At 50.6% G+C, this 19,737-nt stretch overlaps 1 protein-coding gene across 11 annotated transcripts in view; it reads right to left on the bottom strand.

Annotated features, from left to right (window-relative positions):
- Positions 1–3,929: 3,929 nt before the first annotated feature.
- Positions 3,930–19,737, bottom strand: part of Banp (BTG3 associated nuclear protein) — a 72,730-nt gene continuing 56,922 nt past the window's right edge. For 8 of the 11 annotated variants that reach the window (XM_029480524.1, XM_021169687.2, XM_029480529.1 and 5 more), the window contains 3 exons: positions 9,307–9,432; positions 5,740–5,883; positions 3,930–4,321 (listed from right to left, as the gene is read on the bottom strand). In XM_029480524.1, coding sequence (XP_029336384.1) covers positions 4,250–4,321; positions 5,740–5,883; positions 9,307–9,432 — 342 coding nt within the window. In that variant the 3' untranslated portion in view covers positions 3,930–4,249. The remainder of the gene's footprint in view (positions 4,322–5,739; positions 5,884–9,306; positions 9,433–19,737) is intronic. The other 3 variants (XM_029480531.1, XM_029480532.1, XM_029480533.1) reach the window with 1 other exon arrangement.

The following is a 19,737-nucleotide window of genomic DNA, read 5'->3' as shown; positions in this document are numbered from 1 at the left end:
CCTCAGTAAGGCCTCTGCCCCTCAGATCCTCTGGAACTGTGGCACCGTCTTTACCACTAACAGACTCTCAGCACACCTGCTGAGCTCATGCCACTGAGGAACAGAACGGAGCCAATCTGTCCTGGGGCTTGGAATCTCCTTTAACATTTATTCTGAAAAGACAGGGCCTTGGGCAGGTGAGGAGGATGTAGAACTCCTGATCTGATCCTGCTGCCTCCTTCGCCCTGATCTGATCCTGCTGCCTCCTTCGCCCAGGTGTTGGCACTGCAGGCTTGGGCCACTGTGTGCACCTAAGCAGCGTCTTCCAGGGTGAGCTCTGCCTGCTTTTCCTTTATACCCAGCTCACGTCACCCTTGCCCAAGCCAAGGCCCCAGAGTCTGCCACCTAGTTTACTGCATCCCTCACACTTGGTTCCTTGTGAAAGCCCAACTGGCATGAGCTTCACTGTGGACCTTGGGTCCCTTGTCCCAGAACCTTCACATCCTCGTGGTGGGTCTCTGTCCCAAAGTGTTCCGTACCATCTGCTGCTGGACAGTTTTCAGGACCATCAAGATAGACAATTGTCGTTCTTAAAGATTTATTTTTATTCCTGTGTGTGTACGTCTGCTGTGGGAGTGGGAGGAGTGTGGGGAATCAAAGGGGCATCGGGTTACAGGCAGTGAGCTCTCCCCACTGTGGAGGGGAAAGCAGAAAGAAGTCTAACCACTGAGCCATCTCTCCAACCAGTCCCCATTACTCTTATCCACTGCCACAGTAGTCCCTGCTTAGCTTCTGCATGGAACCTCACTGGCTGCACCATTTAGAGAACCCACACTTTCTCAGATGAGGCTTTTTCTTGATTTTTCTCTAGTTCAGTAACATCTGCCTCAGCATCTCCTTAAATTTACTTCTGTGGGTTAAAGCGTCTTAGAGTCTGTAATGAGCAGCAGCGAGGAGCACCCGTGCTCATTCTGATTGAGATGGGAGTGATTTCTAAATAGCCTGTAGCCAGCACCCAAAGCACACTCCCAGGTTTTTGGGTCAGCTCGTGGGGTATCCATCAGGTGTCCAAATCCAAATTATATAGACAGTCTCATTCCTAGCTTTCCAATCTCAGAATAACCAAGGTGCCAGGCATCCTCACTTGTCACACCAGGCCTTCCAAATCCAAGTTCTGGGATGTTTGTCACAGGTTTCTTACAGATGTGTCTCTGATCCGATCTATTGTGATTTTGCTGAAAGGTCTCTTAACTATAAACAGGTAAATTTTACATACCATTTTTCTGCTTAAGATAACCACATGGTCCTATTACCAGAGTTAAGTCACATGACTTTCAAACTATACCAAGTATGCATGACTGCTCAACCTGGGGTAGGGTGACACATCACTTGCTGCCACCAAGCACAGCCTGTTCTTGCTCTGAGGCAGCTCAGACATTCAGAAGCAACAACAATCTTTCTTTTCTTCTTTCCTCCTTCTTTCTCCTGCTGCCCCCACCCGAGTCTGGTGTCCAGGCAGCATGTCATCCCATCTGTCATTTCCCAATCCATCCATACAAATCTGGGAGAGCCTCATCTTCTACTTCCTGAGGGGGTCTGTGGAGACGCCCACAATGGCAGCTTGTAGCCTTCATCCTTCTGGTACCAGGACTTAATCAACTGAACATTGGTATACATGGAACTCCTCTATCTGTAATCCTCCCTCAGCACCAACACTGCTTTTGTCCTTTGGATGGAGACGACGGAATTCTCCATCCCAAGCTTGTCTGCGGCTGTTCCTCAGCACACCTGATGCAGTCCACGTTTTGACATCTGTCATTCAGTGAAGTGTATCTTCATGAATCCAAGTTTATTTACTCGACCTATGGGAAGTTTTTTCCTCATTAAAATCTACCTCAATTCTATGTGGTCAGAGAACACACAACATGGCTCAGAGCCTGTGGCAAGCAGCGTTCTTTAGCAATGCCCCAGAGAACATCTAAGAACAGACCTTTCTCAAGCTGCTGGGTCATTTCCTACAAGGCCAAGGCCAAGGCCATTTGAGCAAGCATTCTGTACCAACAGTGGCGTGTCTCGATAGTCAAGAGTGGCATGTCTGTCTCTATAGTTTTCAGATACTGAAGGCTGGACACTTTTTCTACAAGGCAACTAAGAATACTTTAAAATAATTGACTTCTCTTCTTGCCTGCCCTGACATAGTCATGTTTTCCTCTGGTTTGATGTCTTTAATCTTAGAGAGTCAATTTTATATAGATCACTTAAGATCCTTTTCTGTTCCAAGCGGTCCAGTGGTCTCTGGCTGGAGAACTCCATCTGGGCCTATGTTCCTAGCCTTGAAACCCCTGGAATCCTGGTCCAGTGGTCTCTGGCTGGAGAACTCCATCTGGGCCTATGTTCCTAGCCTTGAAACCCTTGGAATCCCCTCTTGGTGAGCACCTTTAGCACATAGCCTCAATTTTTGTTCTTGCCAAATGTGATCCATTTATCAAAAATAACCTTGAGCATTCGCGGACAGCGAATGCTTCGCCTTTTCGAGTGACCGGTCATTACCTGGTATACAAGACAAATATCCACTGTCCAACTGGGCGCAGTTTCAGCGCCCCACAGGATGCATGATCCTGATAATCTGTTTCTGTGAATCCTTCCATCCATATAATCTTCCGGTAAGCAGTCTTCTTCCCACTGCTTTCTTTCCCTCACTAACGTTTGCAAGTTCACATGCCATAGAGTGGGCCGGGGTGCAGATCCTCTGGCGTCAGCTCACCCTCGATACCGATACCGAGAGGACTGCCTTTGCTCACCTGCTCATATGCTCGGTCTTTAGGCCATTTCCACCTCAGCTCATTATGAAGGGGCTATTGCGAGTGTGGGCACACAGGTGTGTACGGACACAGGGTATTCCTGGGATCACACCTGCAGGGTCGTATGGTACATTGTCAACTAGCTTTCTGAGCATGTTTTCTGAAGACCTGACTCAGCTGAAGTAGTTCCTGTCCAGTACTCTGACTTCTGGGGCACAGGTCTGCTGCCATCTCCCATGCTGTGTATCTGGGTGTGGGTCTATGCCATGCTCTTCCTGGGGTGTGCTTTCCTCTCTGGAGTCTTCTTCTCCATTCTTGCCTGGGATCCTGCCCAGATGTGTTACACAGCCTTGGGAACCCAGCCTCCACGCCTGTCCCCATTTTCCCCACACAGAACCATCTCCAACAGTGGCAAGTCTCCTAAGAAGATGGCCACCACCATGTCAAATTGTCCTTTCCATAGAGCTGCTCTCCTCTGCTACCTCAGTGTGCCCTGGTGAATAACCAGCCCAGGAATTCAGAATGTGGTGGCATGAGACAGAGGCATGAGAATCTGGGACAACTTTGAAGTCCTCCCAGGAAAGCGTCAAACACGGCACTGTCAGTCAGTAAGGACTTCACTGGCATTTCCCATGCTGCTCATGGGACTCCTTGCACCTGCTTTCTCTGAGTCCTGCCTTCTCCACACGGCACTCTCCAGGACCCCTGGCGTTGCAGGTAATGGAGCCTAAGCATTCAGAAGAGGATAGGTTACAATGACCTTGCCTTTGAGGGCTCACTGTGATGAAGTGGGAGCCAGCTGCCCCAAGGGATACCCACAGCTCATGCTCCCTAGGAGAGAGAGCCAAAGCAGGGACTCTCTGGTAGCATGGCCCTGGATGGGGAAGTCCTCTCACTGTGCAACAACACTGAGCCTCTGTGGCCATAAATACACTTTATTTCATTAGAAATGCATACTCACACTGGGGAGCACTCCCTGGGGAGCACTCCCCTAGCAGCAGGTCCAAGTGCTCCAGCATCGCCAGCTGGCTCCAACACCTACGTCAGGACCCCGAAGGGGAGCCCACGGCCCAGGCTTCCGCTACTCCATAGTTGTGTTTCTGCTCTGGTTTGGTTGGTTGGTTGGTCGGTTGGTTGGGAGTTGTTTTGTTTTTTTTTTTTTTTTTCCATTTTCTTTTTTGTTATAAACACCATAGCAAATTAAAAAAGCTGTTTAAACAAAATATCGTAGTTCTTGTCTGTCTGAACGTACTCAACACTCTGCACTATGTTTCTCCTTTGGAGACGGCCAGTAGTGAGACTCAAACCCTGAGGCGCCTTCCAGCAGGGGCGGCCAGGACCTTCCCCGGGAGGAGCAGCTCTCAGATGCCCAGCAGAACCTGCAGTTGCTTGCTGATGCAAGAGAGCAGGGCCCGCGTGGGGCAGGGGCAGCGGGCAGCTGTGATGCGGCGCTCCTGCAGTGCCTGGCCTCACTGGATCTGGATGGCCCCATGTTCAAGCTGCATGTCAGGCTGCAGAGTGGGCTGCAGAGCCTCTGCGGTCTGTAAGGGGGTGGAGGGGGGGAGAGAAATGAAAAGGGTTCTAGAAAAATACAGTAGCACACGTGTGTGTCATCAGCAAGCCACCTACATGTTATGAAGAGCCTCAAGGTTCACAATTAGAAAAGGCACGCCAACTTCAGAAGCCAGGGTGCCAGGCCACCCCTGACCTGAGAAGAGACAAGCACATCTCACACCCACCCAGAAGAACGTGGGCAGCTGGGCATACAGCTGACAACTTCCCAGCCTTACCTCACGGTGCCCCGAGAAACAACTATAATTAGACACACCACATTCTTTACCTGACATATTTCCCTAGAACCTCAGGGTCACACTGACTTCCTACAGAAACTGCCCCAGTGTTCTAAGTGGCATCTAGGAACAGCTTAAAGACATGGCACCTTTCAATGAAGTGTCTGAGAAAGACTATGAAGTTGCTGCTTCAAGGTGAGGCCTTGCAACCTTGGAATGAATGACTGACCTTCCATTTCTGCTAGACTGCAGATGCACGGAAGGATAAGTCACCTGAGATTTGGTGCAGAGTTAGCATAGGTTCTGCACCATATGAGGCCAAGGTCTCACATGGCTGGCACCTGACAGCTCTTGCTGTACATGTAAGTCTCTGATTTTTAAAGATAAACAAACAAAAAAGTTTCCACTCTTCCTGCTGGGGATGGCATGGTTGAGGCCATAGCCAGTTTATTTATAAATAAATAAATAGGAGGAGGAGGGAGAGGAAGGGGAGTGTAGCCCAGGTGTGGGCAGCTATGGACAGCTGTGTGGCACACTGAAGGAAGTGTCTTGAGGCATGATGGGGACCATGGCTAAGGCCTGCAGATGGGAAGTCTTCACCTATGCCCAAGTTCCTTCTCTGAGAACCTGGAAGATGTCATTCCAAGGCCTTCAGGAAAGGAATTCCACAGTGCCTTCTCCTCAGATGCCTGGCCTAGCAGCTCTGTAAGTCCTTCCAATGCCTGAGGCAGACAGGCCTCAACAGCTCCTGGGCGAAGTTAAAATCCTGACCACCCTACGGCCAAAGCCCTGTTCTCGAGTTCAGGTGAGCGGAACCCTGTGAGAGCCTGCGCTGCTCACTACACAGGCTTAGGCCGCACAGAGGAAGGAGCTCCAGGAAAGCTGCCCATGCCAGCAGCTGTGCAGAACAAGGTAAGGAGACTTGACCTGTGGAACAGGCTCCAACTGTCGAGTCTTCTCCTCCTACCAGGTCACCTGTTCTTGCTGGGCTGAGATCAGAGGAGCCCACAGACTCTGATCTCAGGAGTTAAGAGTAAACAGAAGCCCCATGCTTGAGTCAGACCTGTATGCCTCTCGACAAGGGTTCCTGGGTCTACAGGAATGTTAGACAAGCCCCAAGTTCAATATCTACTAGGGAGGCTGGTGGGACTGGGAGGAACAGGACTCACCTGCGCTGCGGCTGTGTGGTCACTCACAGGCGCCAGCTGGACATACTGAACCTGAATGTCACTGCCCTGGAGAGGTGACCCGTCTACTCCTGTAGCAGCAGGGTCTGAAGAGGCCACGGCTATGAGCTGAGCACCCTGCAGTACCTGGGGTTGGGGACAAAGCCAGGCTGGTCAGTGGAGCTCGGGTCAGCAGACCCCTATCCTCTTCTGGTCCTGAGCAGCAGGAGGCCCCCAGGCCTGCAGCATGGATGTAAGTGCAGTGGAACCTCACTGCCCAGTGCAGAGAGACGTCTGCTTACATGAGTGTTCAGTCTTCGACTGTCATGAAATATGCCACATTCACACTTAGCCTTGCAGAAACACCCTTGTGACACACAGGCATTAGTCTTTTAAAGCCCGTGTAAAAACAAATAAGCTAGAACTTGAAGCCTGCACGGGCACACTGAAGACAGCAGAAGAGCTTAACAAAGCCCTGGACAGAGCCCATGTGGAGCCAATAACTTTAGATAGAGAAGCAAAAGGAGAGGGAGGCTGCAGAGATGGCTCGGTGGGTAGACTGCTTGTATGCAAGCATGAGTCCACACAAATCAAGGGCAGCTGTGTATGCCTGTAACCCAAAGGGGAAGACTGCTGGAGCTACCTGTAACCCCAAACAGGATGACTGCTGGAGCTAGCTCACCAGCCAGCCTAGCCAAAATAGTGAGCTGCAGGTTCAGTGAGAAAGCCTGTCTCAGGAAAAAAAAAAAAAAAGGTAAAGACAGATGAGGATACCATCCACCTCTGCATGCGTGCGTGCACACACACACACACACACACACACAGAGAGAGAGAGAGAGAGAGAGAGAGAGAGAGAGAGNGAGAGAGAGAGAGAGAAAAGAAGAAGAAGAAGAAGAAGAAGAAGAAGAAGAAGAAGAAGAAGAAGAAGAAGAAGAAGAAGAAGAAGAAGAAGAAGAAGTGGTGAAGAGCTACTGTGGCGGGAAGAGTGAGAGGTAAGCAGGCTGTGGGGAGGGTATGAGCAGAGACACCAGGAGCCACAAGTCACTACAGAACAGACCCTTCAGTCCTTCTCAGCTGCATCCTTCCAGCATCCTGACCCTGCCTGACTAGTGACCCTGCCTCGGAATGGACCTGGAGGAGGGAATAAGCTCAGGGTGACCCTTGGGGTGACCCCAGCCCTGGATATTCTTACCACTGATTCACTTCCCACAAACCACACCTGGTGCTCACACAACTGGGCAGGGGACTCGAGGCAGGCAATGCAGAGCCTCCATCTGCTCCTTCACAGTTGCCAGGAACCATGGGCCCCACCCTCATCAGTGTTGTGCAGTCCCAGGCAGGCAAGAACAGCAGTGGACAGAATGCCTGTATTGGAGGCTCCTGTGGCATGATGGCATGCCACCCTTTGGTATGGAGAAGACCTTGTGGTTCCCCACAAGCAGAGACAGCAGCACAAACACCCAGTCAACTTCTAAGAAGAGCTGTGCTGTCAGATGACATGTGCCTTTTTAAAGGACACACTGCAAGTGAGGACAGTGTCTCTTATGCTAATGAGGGTCTGCCAAACCAAAACTCACTCAGGTTCACAGGTAGTGGGAAAATATTGAGGGGGGGGATATTTTTTTTTAATGACTGAAAAGCCCTTTTTAACATTTTTGAATAACTAAGAAAAAGTGAGACAACTATTTGGGGAAATGACTGCCAAAAGACTGAATATAGCTGCCCCCTTGGAAACTGCTGCTGAACTCCGTCAGCTAGGCTGCAGTGACAGAATCAGGAAGTGGCTCTTTCCTAAGGACTCTTGGCATTTCTTTGGGAAGTGGTCGATCTACTTCTTTCCTGGGGAGTGCAATGCTTTCTGGGTCAATCTCACTTCCAGTGTGAGTCAGCTCACCTATGGAGGCCCTGACAGACTCTGCTCAGGGAGGAGTCAAGAGACAACAGCAGCAGTGACAGCCTGTCCCTGCACACAGCCAGCCCTCCAGACACACCTCCCTGAACCTGCTTACTGACGTTTTTCTTTCTGTATGTCAACATCTGGGGATAGGAGGACAGGGATCTCCATGGGCCCTGGTGACAGGCACAGGGGAGCTGGCCCTTGGCCCTGTCTAGGTGCTTCAACTCAGGTCAATTACAAGGAAAGAGGGTGTGCCAACACACATCTGGGCTCTGGTTTCCAGGCAAGCTCAAAAGTCCACATAAACACTTGCCTGGTACTTCTACCCCCAAAACCTCAGTGTTCCCTATTCCACACCCACTCTGGCACAGCTGCTGCACAATGCTACTGGCCACACCCTCCCTCTTCAGAGCAGAGCAGGGCAACAGATGCTAAGTTGCCCAACAGCTGGCTAACAGTAACGACTCCTTGTTTTAGATAAAGCAAGGCCCCTTGCAGAGGGAAAGCCTGAACAGAGTACAAGGATCCAGTCTTCTAAGTCACTGGCAGAGCCTCTGGGCTTCTCCTTCACGCTGCCTTGTAGGCAAGCTCATCATCTGTGCTCAGAACCACATTCTCCAGGCCTGGTGCTCTGCTTCATCTGACCAAGCAGGTCAACGTGAAATAAACCGAGAATTTTATATTTAGGAAAGAGCAAACAAGAGCTCCTGTCTGGGGACAGCCATTGGTGGCAGACTTGGTTAGAGCCTTGGCTCTTCCAGACTCTTGACCTTTCATGGGTAGGCAGAGCAGCTTGGGATCTCTCTTCCTCTGCATTTACCCAGAATACCTCCTGCTCTCCCTACGCAGCAGCTCTTGTGGATCTTACTGGGTCCCACATGCTTCTCTGCCAACCCTGCAGGCTGGCGAAGCCATGCTCTACAGACAGATGAACACAGCATCTGAGTCCCCAGAGCTTCCTAGTCTCACTGCAAGAACCTGAGGTCAAACAGACAGGACAGTGTCTATGGAGGATCTTTGGCCCATGTGTACCTGGCTGTCTCCCCTGACCTACCCTGGGCCATCCACCAGGGTAACCCAAGGACAGGCAGTGGGGGGGCTTCTTGAACAGCAGAAGCAGCAGGCTTCAGAAGGAAGGAAAGGACACAAACACCAGAACTGCTGCAATAGCAGAATGGCCCTGTCTCCAAGAATGAAAGGCTCCGTGGGACGAAGGCTCCAAGCTCAGCAGATGGGCCTGACTTAATGGTCATTCATCAAGCCGTATGTCTTCATATGCCATCAAATGTTTCGTATGCCTATACACATGTCTTAAGACACATGTGGTCATAGATGTGCACATGCACACATCTTCGTGTAAGGTCCATGCCTGTTCACAGTGACCTTGTCAGCTATGCCAAACCCCTAACATGCACCTCCACTCTGATGTCTCTGGCTGCCCAAGCAAGCTCTTAGCCTCAGGCCTTTGTGGGACTCAGCATAGACAGTGGCAGTCATTATGGCAGCCTCTGTAAGCCTGGGCTTAGTATGTGGCACAGGCTCTGTGAGGACCAGCTACCTATGGCAAGCAGGACATGCCTGCTGTCCAGAGCTCTGACCTGACCCTTCTTTCACGGTCCCTGGAAAACAATGGTCAGGCCACCCACATCTCCCGACAAGAAACACTTACAAACCTGGATCATTTCATTTCCAGCAGGCAGATCAAGTGTGTCTCCTCCCAGAGGCCAAAGCTGGGAGGGATTAGCCTGGGCCACTGAGTCACCGCTGACAGGAATGGGATTCTGGCACAGGCCCCACGACTGGAAGAGATCAGAATGGGGGCTATAGGCTCTGCAGGGACTTGTCAAGCCACAGATCCCACCTTGTGGGGAAGAGGTAGGAAAAGGAGAGGTGCTGAGGCACTGTGGCTGCCTGGTTTGCTATCTCCTGTAACTCAGAAGCCAGGCCACATTTGGAAACCCCAAGTTAGGAGCTATAACATAACCAGTTCCCCAATCAGGTTACATTTTTACAGATTCCTCCATAATGAATTTAAAGTAGCTGCAGTTGCATTTAAGGAAACTTTTGCAATCATAGAACCAGTTTCCCAGAAAGCTCTGCTGTGTTGATTGCAGCAAACAACACCCTCCCTGCACAGCACCCGGCAGTGCTGTCCTACCAGCACTGCCAAGAAAACCACTTTCTATATGAAACGTGAAGCTGCTGAAACATGAGGTGTTCTACTGTAGGAAAATCTGAATTTGCAATATTAAGACAAAGGTGTAACTTGACCAACCAATCAATGAATGGAAGCAAGATTCCCATCTGGAAAAAGCTTAGAAAGTCATGGCTTTCAAAGACTAGAGCTACCAGGCCTGGCTTACAAATTGTCTCCCAATGAGGAGGCTGTGGGGCCTGGATCCTGGCTACGGAATCTGACCACATCTGGTTCAGCTGTAGGGAGGAGCTGGTGAGCCATCACCTTGGCTGGCTGCTGCGATGAGGAGACCAAGATACGTGTCAGGGTGCCATCATCATACTCACTAGGAGGGCACTTGCCAGGAAGGTCTGGCCGTCCCTAAAAGTGTCCAGTTCTAGCCATGCTTCTTGGGTCTGCCCCCGTGGGCCTCTGGTCCACTCTCAGGAGTTGTCATACTAGTGACCATTCCTCCTCCAGCAACAGGGGAAGACAAACACCTGTTCTGCTGTGTGGGCCATTCCTGAATCTGCCTCCAGCACCAGAAGAAGTTCCAAGGAGTTTCCGAGGCATTTAACAAAACAAGCACCTTTTAGCCACGCATGATGGCTGATCATCCTAGCATTTGATAGGGAGAAGCAGAGTTGAAAGGCAGCCTTGCTACTTAAGTGAGTTGGAGGCCAGCCAGAGCTACATGAGACCACAGCAAGCTAAGTAAGGTGTCACTGGCAATGCTACTCGCAGGTGAGAGGACACCGGGAAGACAGCTGGGTAAGACAGAGCTTCTCTGAGATGCTGCAGCCAGAGATGGCCAGGGAAGAGGACACATGGCATCTAACCACACAGCCCACAGACAAGGCTCCAGAGACGCCAGCAACACTGGACCACTTGCTCTGTGACAGGTATGTACTACAAATGTTAAATGTGTGGTGTATCACAATGAGCACAGGAAGGCCCGCTGCATGCCTGAATCAAGCACATTCCGGTCTCCGGCATCTAGCAGTGCTTCAAGAGAATCAACCGCACAGGTTGAGGTTTGACCTTAATGTTAAACTGGTGAAGAATAAAAACCTGAGTCAGATCCCAGCTATTGGACAGCAACAATGAGCTTGGGTTGGGTGACGAAGGACATTTCAGCTGCCCAAGAAAACCAAGTAGTGAGTCTTCTTGGGGATCCCCACTGCTACAGGAAGGAGTCTGGCAGATATACGCCTTCAGCTACAAAAGAATGCAGCAATGCAGGCCACCATGGCATGGCACACAGGGGCAAGTCTGTACTTATCTTCCAAAGATGAACTTCCATTTCCTTCACTCTGCCTGCTCACCCTGCATCTGGAACAGAGCCCTGATCTGCAGGCTCTCCCTACAGGCTCTGGGATGTGGAAACGTCTGACTGCAGTGACATGAGAGCTGACGCCAGGTCAACAGCCAGACCCTTCATCTCCGGGCAGCCAACGCCAGCTAGCCTACAGCTGACCTCAGGGCTCCCCAAAGGACAGCACAGACTGACACACCAGAGACGAGGACAAGGAGCAGGCACTGCTACATTCCCGGCTTCACTGGTTGAAGCAGTGCCAATTCTTTTTAGACGTAAGAAAGAGTAGCAGCGGGCAGGAGTTGGAAACTGAGCACTGAGGGAACCAGGAGGGCTGTGCTTTGGACATACACCATCTGCTTTTCCTCCATTCACTGCCAACTCTGCAGCTCTACTTAAAACCCAACTGAGATAATGCAAAACTGGTGCTAACCCTAAAGTCAATGCAAGAAGCCCCAGGACCTTTCAGCAGTATCTGCACATCAAACTCCAAGTCCCACCAAGAGTCTACTAGGGGTAAAACCAAAATAGGAGAAAGGAAGCCTTGTGCCAGGAGTAGACACGCTTCCCTGCGGAGATTAGTGTGGCCAGAAGACGGCCTGGACCACAGCTGCAGGGAAAAGGCCCAAGATGCTTCAACTTGTTTCTCACTAACTTGATCCAACCCAACAAGGATCTTTCCGCAACCCATGTGATAGCTCAAACGGTAGTTTTCTCCCGAAAGAGCAGTGGGGTGCTAGAAAGACAGCTATCCAGTAATACCTCCAACCACTGACCTGCTCAGAGAGACTAGCCACAAACGGTTCACATATACACACATTCCTACAGCAAAACTCTAATTAATTGTGTCTCGCTGTCCCTCCCTACACCAGTATGTTTGTGTATGCATGCACACATGTATGTGTATCTACCAGCCACAGATCAATGTTTGTTTGTTTGTTTGTTTGTTTGTTTTTCGAGACAGGGTTTCCCTGTATAGCCCTGGCTGTCCTGGAACTCACTTTGTAGACCAGGCTGGCCTCGAACTCAGAAATCCACCTGCCTCTGCCTCCCGAGTGCTGGGATTAAAGGCATGCACCACCACGCCTGGCACCACAGATCAATGTAAATTGCTCTCTATGTTCTATGTTGACATGAGGTCTCTCATTGAATCTGGAAATTGCTAATCTGGCAAGCCCGGCAGGCCCGTAGACTCTAGAAAATTTCCTCTACCCAGGTCTTCAGGGCTGGGATTACAGATGCAGATGTCACATCAGGTTTCTTATGTGGGTGGGGACTGGAATCCAGGTCCTCATGCTTGTGTGGCAAGCACTCTACCAAGTGAGCCATATCCCCAGCTACTGCTTTTCTGGGTCTCTGTCCTAGTTAAGGTTACTACTGCCGTGATGAAACACCACAACCAAAAAGAAGCTGGGGAAGAAAGGGTTTACTTGGCTTACACATCTGCAATGTAGTATGTATATCAGTGAAGGAGTCAGGAATTCAAGCAGGACAGGAACCTGGAGGCAGGAGCTGATGCAGAGGCCGTAGAGGGATGCTGCTTACTGGCTTGCTCCCCATGGCTTGCTCAGTCTGCTTTCTTATAGAACCCAGGACCACCAGCCCAGGAGCAACAGCACCCACAAAGTGCTGGGCCCTCTCACATCAAGCACTAATTGAGAAAATACCCTATAGGCTTGTCTACAGGCCAGATTTTACAGGCATTTTCTAACTGAGGTTCCCTCCTCTTTGATGGCTCTACCTGTGTCAAGCTGACATAAACTAGCAGCTCGGTCTTGCTCTGTAGCCCTGCCTGGCCTCCAGAGGTGGATGAGCAGCTGCCCTCTGTGGCCTCTCAAGTGTAGGTGCTCTCACTTTTGCTCAGCTCTGTCATTTTTGAGCCCTCTAAGGGTGTATGTGTGTGTGCACGCGTATGTTATGCATGTGTTTGCATGGGAAAGGGGTTATGGCACACACATGTAGAGGCCAGAGGGAAACACCAGATGTCTTCCTCCATTGCTTTCTGCCCCACTCCACTGAGATAGGGCTTCTCAGCAGATATGGAGCTCCACATTTTCCTCCCTGGATCTAACTGTGCCTGCCTCCAACACTGGGGCCATGTGCAGCATTTACATGGCACCCAGGGTTCAGACTTAAGGCCTCACAACCTTGGGGTGGAGGGGTATGCCACCATACAACAGATGTGGTCTAGAGCTCCTGGCTGCAGTGACTCCTCCTAGCCTCATCTCCAAAGTCCTAGGAAGATGTGGTCTCGCACACTGAGCCAGGAGAGGGCCTGGGCTATGGAATGACAGGTGTGCAGCAGCCAGGCAGGCTGCCTGAGAGAAGCCCCCAGGCTAACGCCTAGCCATGCTTCCAATATGGCGCTCTCGTGGGCTTTGCCGCTAAACTGGGAGTGAGCAGGAGGGACCTTAAGGTAGAGGAAGCCAGACACAATGCCAATGGTGAGAGGGGTGGAGGTGGGGTGGTCCTGGTCCTGTGGGTTGGACTGTCTCTGCAAGTTTGATGAGCCTCCATATCTTAGTATGACCTCACTTAGAAACAGGGCCCCTAGAGGATCAGGGCAAGCCCTAACCTAAGGACAAGTGTCTTTCCAAAAATAGGGACATCCAAACGCAGGGCACAATTCTAGAAGGCTGTAAAACAACAGAAGCTATCTAGGATGATGTGACCATAAGCCAAGGAATACCAAGGATCTAGTACAAGAAGCAGAAAGCCCTTCCAGAGTCTCGAGAAGTAACCAAGGCAACCTGGCCTCCACTGAGTGCCTCAGTAATGATGGATGGGCCCCTCTGCAGCCTCTACTAGTGCCCTGAACTCCTCTGCAGGCCCTGTACGGGTGGCCTCGCCTGCTCTGAACATCTCTGGCCTTTAGAATGATGGCTGTGGCATTTATTTCATTTAAGATCCAAGTAGGGACCAGGGGTCTGGGGGTCCAAATCCCAAAACACAAAAAAGCCTTTCACTTGAGGCTACCAACTGGACCACAGGCTGGTAAGAACTTCCCAGAATACCCTGAGGCCTCTCTAAAGGCTCCTGTCCTCTCCTGCAGCTGCTTTGGGCCAGCTCAATGCCCTTCAAAGGAGCCACCAATGGTCTCCTCTAACTGTTTCCTTGGGTCCTCTCCACACTCTCTAGGGCCCCTTCCTAACAGGAGTGACAGAGACAAATGCTGGGTCCCTGCTGGGTGTCAGTAGGATTCTGGAGTATCTTAATGTAAAGAAGTCACCAGAATGCAAAAGCATACACAACATAGTGTCTTTAAAGCCAAATTCCAGCTCTAAAGTGGGCAGAGCAGACCTATCTGATAGCCTGAAGAGGCCCAGAGGAAGAGCTTCACATACCCATCCATAAAGAAACAAGCCCTGCCCTCCCGTGTACACGAGAGCACGGCAAGGTAATGCACACTAGCTGCCCAGCCTGTCTCACCTGTAGCTGAGTGCTGCCAAGCCCACCATCTTCCCCCTGAGCCTCCTCAAGCTCAAGCATTTCTCAGAGCTCTGTGCCTCAGGACTCTGTTAGCAAGGAGTACAGCACTCAGCCCTGAGAGCCTGGCTCTGACCCCAGAACTCAGAGAGTAAAGTGTGATGGGAACTGACCAGTCTTCCAGTCTTGAGAAACTCCCCAAGAAGCATCCCAGCCTCTGCCCGCAGTCACAGAGACTCCCGGGCTTTAAGTGGGAAGCAGCAGCCAGTCCCCACTGAAACACGGTGGCTGCTGTCAGAGCCACTGGGAAAACGAAAAGCTCCCTTAACATGACATGACAGTTGCTCTTTATGGCAAGTCTTGTGACTCGTCATAAGCAAGAGGTCACTTTGATATGACTAAGACCAAGAATCCAAAACACTAGCACATGGATTGTTTTGGGAGTAGAGAAATTCTGCAAGCAACCCCCCCCCAAAAAAAAACACTTCCAAGAATAGACTGGGGGCAAAAAGAGAGCCAGTGCACAGATTCCCTTGTTCCCATGGTAACACTGGGCTCTGGAAAAAAGCCCCAGTACAAGGCAAGAGCCCTTCCTCACTGTAGCCCCTTCAGAAATGCCCCATTTCAGAGAAGGAGCTCAAGCTATTGTGTCACCCACTAAAGAAGCCATATTCACCTCTCCCTTCTGTCTAAGGCTTGGCAGGTGAAAGTGGCAAGGGGGCGGGGGTTAAGGGGAGACAGGCACCTGCAGTGAATGAGGCGTCCTAGAGCTAGAGGAAGCTTCGTGAAAACAGACAGGAAGAGCATCCTGTTGCTGGGAGCGCTGAAGCCTAAGACCTTAGTGGCTGTAAGCATCCTAGATGTCACAGGATCTTGCGGCCCTGCCATTTGGCCTAACCAGAACAGGAAGACTCAGGATGCTCAGGACAGGCGAGGACACTAGCATTGGGTTGTATAAGGAGCTGCTGGGACCTCGGGACCCAGGACAGGAGAGGACACTAGCATGGGGGAACAGGGTTGTGTAAGAAGCTTCATGGACCTCGGGACCCAGGACAATCTCGAGCACCCAGGATGACCTGAGGTTAGCACCAGCCAGGGCTCCAGGTTCTCGGCACAGATGTTACCTTGTCTGTTACTCTGAGCTGCACTCTGCCCGTGAGGAAACACAGTCTGGGATACTGACTCATTTGCCCAAGCACATAGAGCCAATAAAACCAAAGGAACAGAGGATGCCTACAGGCAGTGTCCCAGCCTGGCGCCCTCCATATTGGACTCACCACGCTGGTGACAGGTTCATTAGAAAAGAACAATGTGAGCAACAGCACAGCCTCTCATGGCACCAAGAAGCTGCAGTGTCACCATCCCCAAACAACAGCTCAACTATTGACACTGAACTTCTCCCTCAGCGTTTCTTAGGGAAGAGCACAGCCTCAGGGCTTGGCTAGCCTCTGGACGGCATGCTCCCAACTCTCTGGAGGGGACCTGGTGAGAGCTCAGATTAGGACCTCTGAAGCCAATCAGTGAGCGCTGACCTGCTCCAACTCACTGTGCTCTGGCCTGGCCCTGTGACTTCAGTGTACACCGCCTTGCTGCTGCCCTTTCCTCTCTGTCCCATCGCTGTTATTAGGCATATCACTATGACCCTACATTTTCCACCTGAAATCCATGGATAAGCAGACCCGCTGGTGCAGGCCTATAACCCCAAGTACTGAGAAAGCTGGGTGAGGAGGGCCCTGGGCTCAAGGCCTTCCTAGACTACATCTTAAGTCAAGTCCTGGACTGGAGAATAAGTTCATGGCCAGCCTGTAAAGCTTAGTGAGACCCTGTCTCAAAATGGAAAACACAAAACAAAGCTGGGCAGAGTGGCACACGTCTTTAATCCTAGCACAGGAGAGGCAGAAGCAGGTGGATTTCTATGAGTTTCAGGCGAGCCAGAATTACATAGTGAGGCCCTGTCTCAAAAAAACAAACCAAAACCAAAAATCAAAAGGGGACAGTTATACACTTCGAAGTCCATAACTCAGTGGTATAGCACTTTCCTAATGAGGGCAAGAGTCCAGTACCCAATATCTTACAGAATAAATATAGAATTAATTAATATATACAGACAGGCCCTGGCTTGTGGATTCTCTGCTATAGGGTGGTTTGAAAGGATGCCCACATAACCACGGGTGATAGTGAGGACTAGCAAGGGGGTGGGCGAGGGCGCCACATGTTCTAAGTCGGAATTAGAGAAGGAGTGCACATGTGGTGGACATGTAAGTGCTCAGCTGCAGCACAGGTACAGGCACTCAGCACCAGGAATGACTGATGGCTCCAACTCCCCAGAAAGAAGGGGCGGAACCTGTACCCAGTGCTATCAACAGTATCAGAGTTAACAATGTGAAAGTGCATTGGAAGCTGGTCAGGTGAGAAGGGAAGTTGGGGAGGTGAGAGCGGTGGCACCCTGCTTTAATCCCAGCACTTGGAAGGTAAAAGCATGCAGATTTCTGAGTCCGAGGCCAGCCTGGTCTACAAACTCTGTCTAGAGAAAACAAACAATAGCATTGGAAAATTATCAAATCAATCAAAACCGATCCTGTGATTCCAAGGTCTGCCCCTACCTGGGCTGTCTGGAGCCCCTGAAGAGAATGGGATGAAGGATCTAAGAGGGAACCCGGGGCAGCAGCAGAAGGACCTAGCCTGAGCTAGCTTCGGGGTGTTGTGAGTCCACCTCACCTTATACAGCTAACACAGCCCCTTCAAAGTGCCCTGGCTCCAGTGACCAGGCTGAAACAACAAACGGGTTCTAGCATTCCTCAAAGTTATCTTAAAAAAAAAAAAAAATCACAACATACTTCCCAGCCACAGACTGTGTCCAGCTCCTCATAAATTCTTCTGTCATAAACTGTGGGACACGGTACCAAGAAAGTCACCAGGGACAAAAACAAGACATCAAAGTAACATGCAAGCCTAAGCCCCCTCTTGCTGCTCCAAACACTGCCCAGGTACAAAACACAACAGGCCTGTTTTTGGCATACTTGGCAAAAGTCAGTCCAATTCCCACAACAAGCCTTTGGAGGCACCCAGCTGCTCCCCATCCTGCCGGGGCTTGGCTGCTCCAGGACAGAGAACCGTGGAGATGGCTGTCTAAGATACCTGAAGCTAGCTCAGCTGGAGGCAGGCAGTTCAGAGAGGTTTGCAAGTTTAAGGATCACCTGGAACAGAACCCACTGCAATACTCCTGTCTACCTGTGACTAGAGAGAAGCCTGTGCCACCAGGCCTAGCACACGCAGGATTATATTTATAGAGTTCATTTTTTATTTTTAAAACATTATGTGTAGGTCTGTGTATCTGTATGTGGGTCAATGCAAATGAGTGTGGTTGTCCAGAGGCCAGAAGTGGGTGTCAGATTCCCTAGTGGTGTACTTACAGGCAACTGTGAGCCACTTGACATGGAACCTGGGAACTGAACCCGAGTTCTCTGCAAAGCAACAACTGCTCTTACTGAGTCACTTCTCCAGCCCCAGCAGTTTTTAAATGGGTTTCCAATAAAATTCAAGAAGAATTATCTTCTGACTTATCAAAATGAAGGGAAATGTATATTGCCATTTACAGCACAAATACAATCTATGTGAAAACCTGGACTGTCTTAGACTAACAGGCTAACTGACAACAGTAGTCATCTCTCACAGCATGATTCACAATAAATGGGATGCATCGTAGCCAGTGTTCAGGAGTTAACAGGTAGGGCAGAAAGGTAAACACTACTACAGCCACAGTGAGGCCCAAGCCGCCTGGGGGAGCTATTCTGACTGCACATGTTTATGAGAGAAAGACCCTGGAGTCATGTGTGAAATCTCTCTCACTGAGGCTGAAGCACATCACCGCTCCAGACACACTGCCACCAACTACTAAAGCAGCCAGCACGGGCCCCAGCTGTCCAGACAACGACCCACAGGGAGGAAGCTTAACAGGCAGCAGTGGCTCCCATCAAAGCTCAGATCTATGGGCAGTGACTATCCAAGACCAAGGCCAGCCCCCAGGGGCCTTCTCAAGACAGCTACTAGTTTGCTGGCCTCAAGAAGTCCCCATGACCTCAAAAAGGTCACTGTTTAGCACCTTCAATGCACCCAAGAAAACTCCATCCTTCCAACAGCAACCCCCAATCCTATGGCTCTCAGCATTTAAGGGCTTTTATTTTCAGAGTCTTCTGACGACCCACACAAACTAAAGCCTCTACTGTACTGACTGTGAGGACTGAAATCCCTCTGACCTGACAAGAAGTTGGTACTGCATCAACATGCTTGTCCCACCCAGAGCCCAATTCTGGAGCCCTGCCCTGCCAGATCCCCTTGCAAGAGGTCCTAGATTCTCTGACCCTGCTTTGACTTCCCACCCACGCTCCACCCAAACAATTTTATCAGACCACAACAGCCCTCCTTAGACCACTCCTTGACCATGCGTACATCTACAAGTCAGGAATTGGCGGCAGCAGTGAGTCACCCACCTCCAGTGGTTCTATGGCTTCACCGGAGAAGACATCACCAGTTCCATCAGCTTAAACAATCTGCCAGGCTCCCAGAGCTGACTCTCAACGAGACCCATCAGAACCAAAGCCACAGTGCAGTGAACACCTGGAGGCCCTGGCTCAGCCTCATCCCTCACTTTCCCACAGCTACAACCAGTGACTGCAGATCAGATCCAACGCTAATGGAAGGTCACATAAAGGACGGGTAGCGCTCACAAGACACACTGGCCGGAAGACAAGGGAGACAACAACCTATGTGTCCGGGTGCTGCAGCCTGAGGCTGAACTCAGAGCGCTCAGCCAGACTCCAAGGAGCCTGAAATCAGTTCTGATGTGGAACCTACACTTACAAACCAAGATAAAGCACAGTTGTGGAAGCCCAGACAAAGACCTTCTAAGTCATGTTTTAAAGGATTCTGCTAAAGTTTATATTTCACTATCCAGGGAATCCCCTGCCTACTCCCTCGACTGACCAGAGATACTGAGTACTGAGTGCTGTATACAGAGTCCAGAGATACTAAGTGTTGAGTGCTGTATACAGCATCCAGAGATACTGAGTGCTGTGTACAGAATCCAGAGATACTGAGTGCTGTGTACAGCATCCAGAGATACTGAGTGCTGTGTACAGAGTCCAGAGATACTGAGTGCTGTGTACAGAGTACAGAGATACTGAGTGC

This window comes from Mus caroli, chromosome 8, assembly GCF_900094665.2.
Source record: "Mus caroli chromosome 8, CAROLI_EIJ_v1.1, whole genome shotgun sequence".
NCBI lineage: Eukaryota > Metazoa > Chordata > Mammalia > Rodentia > Muridae > Mus > Mus caroli.
Note: the sequence above shows the minus strand (reverse complement) of the source record. Positions and strands in the feature narration are given on the sequence as shown.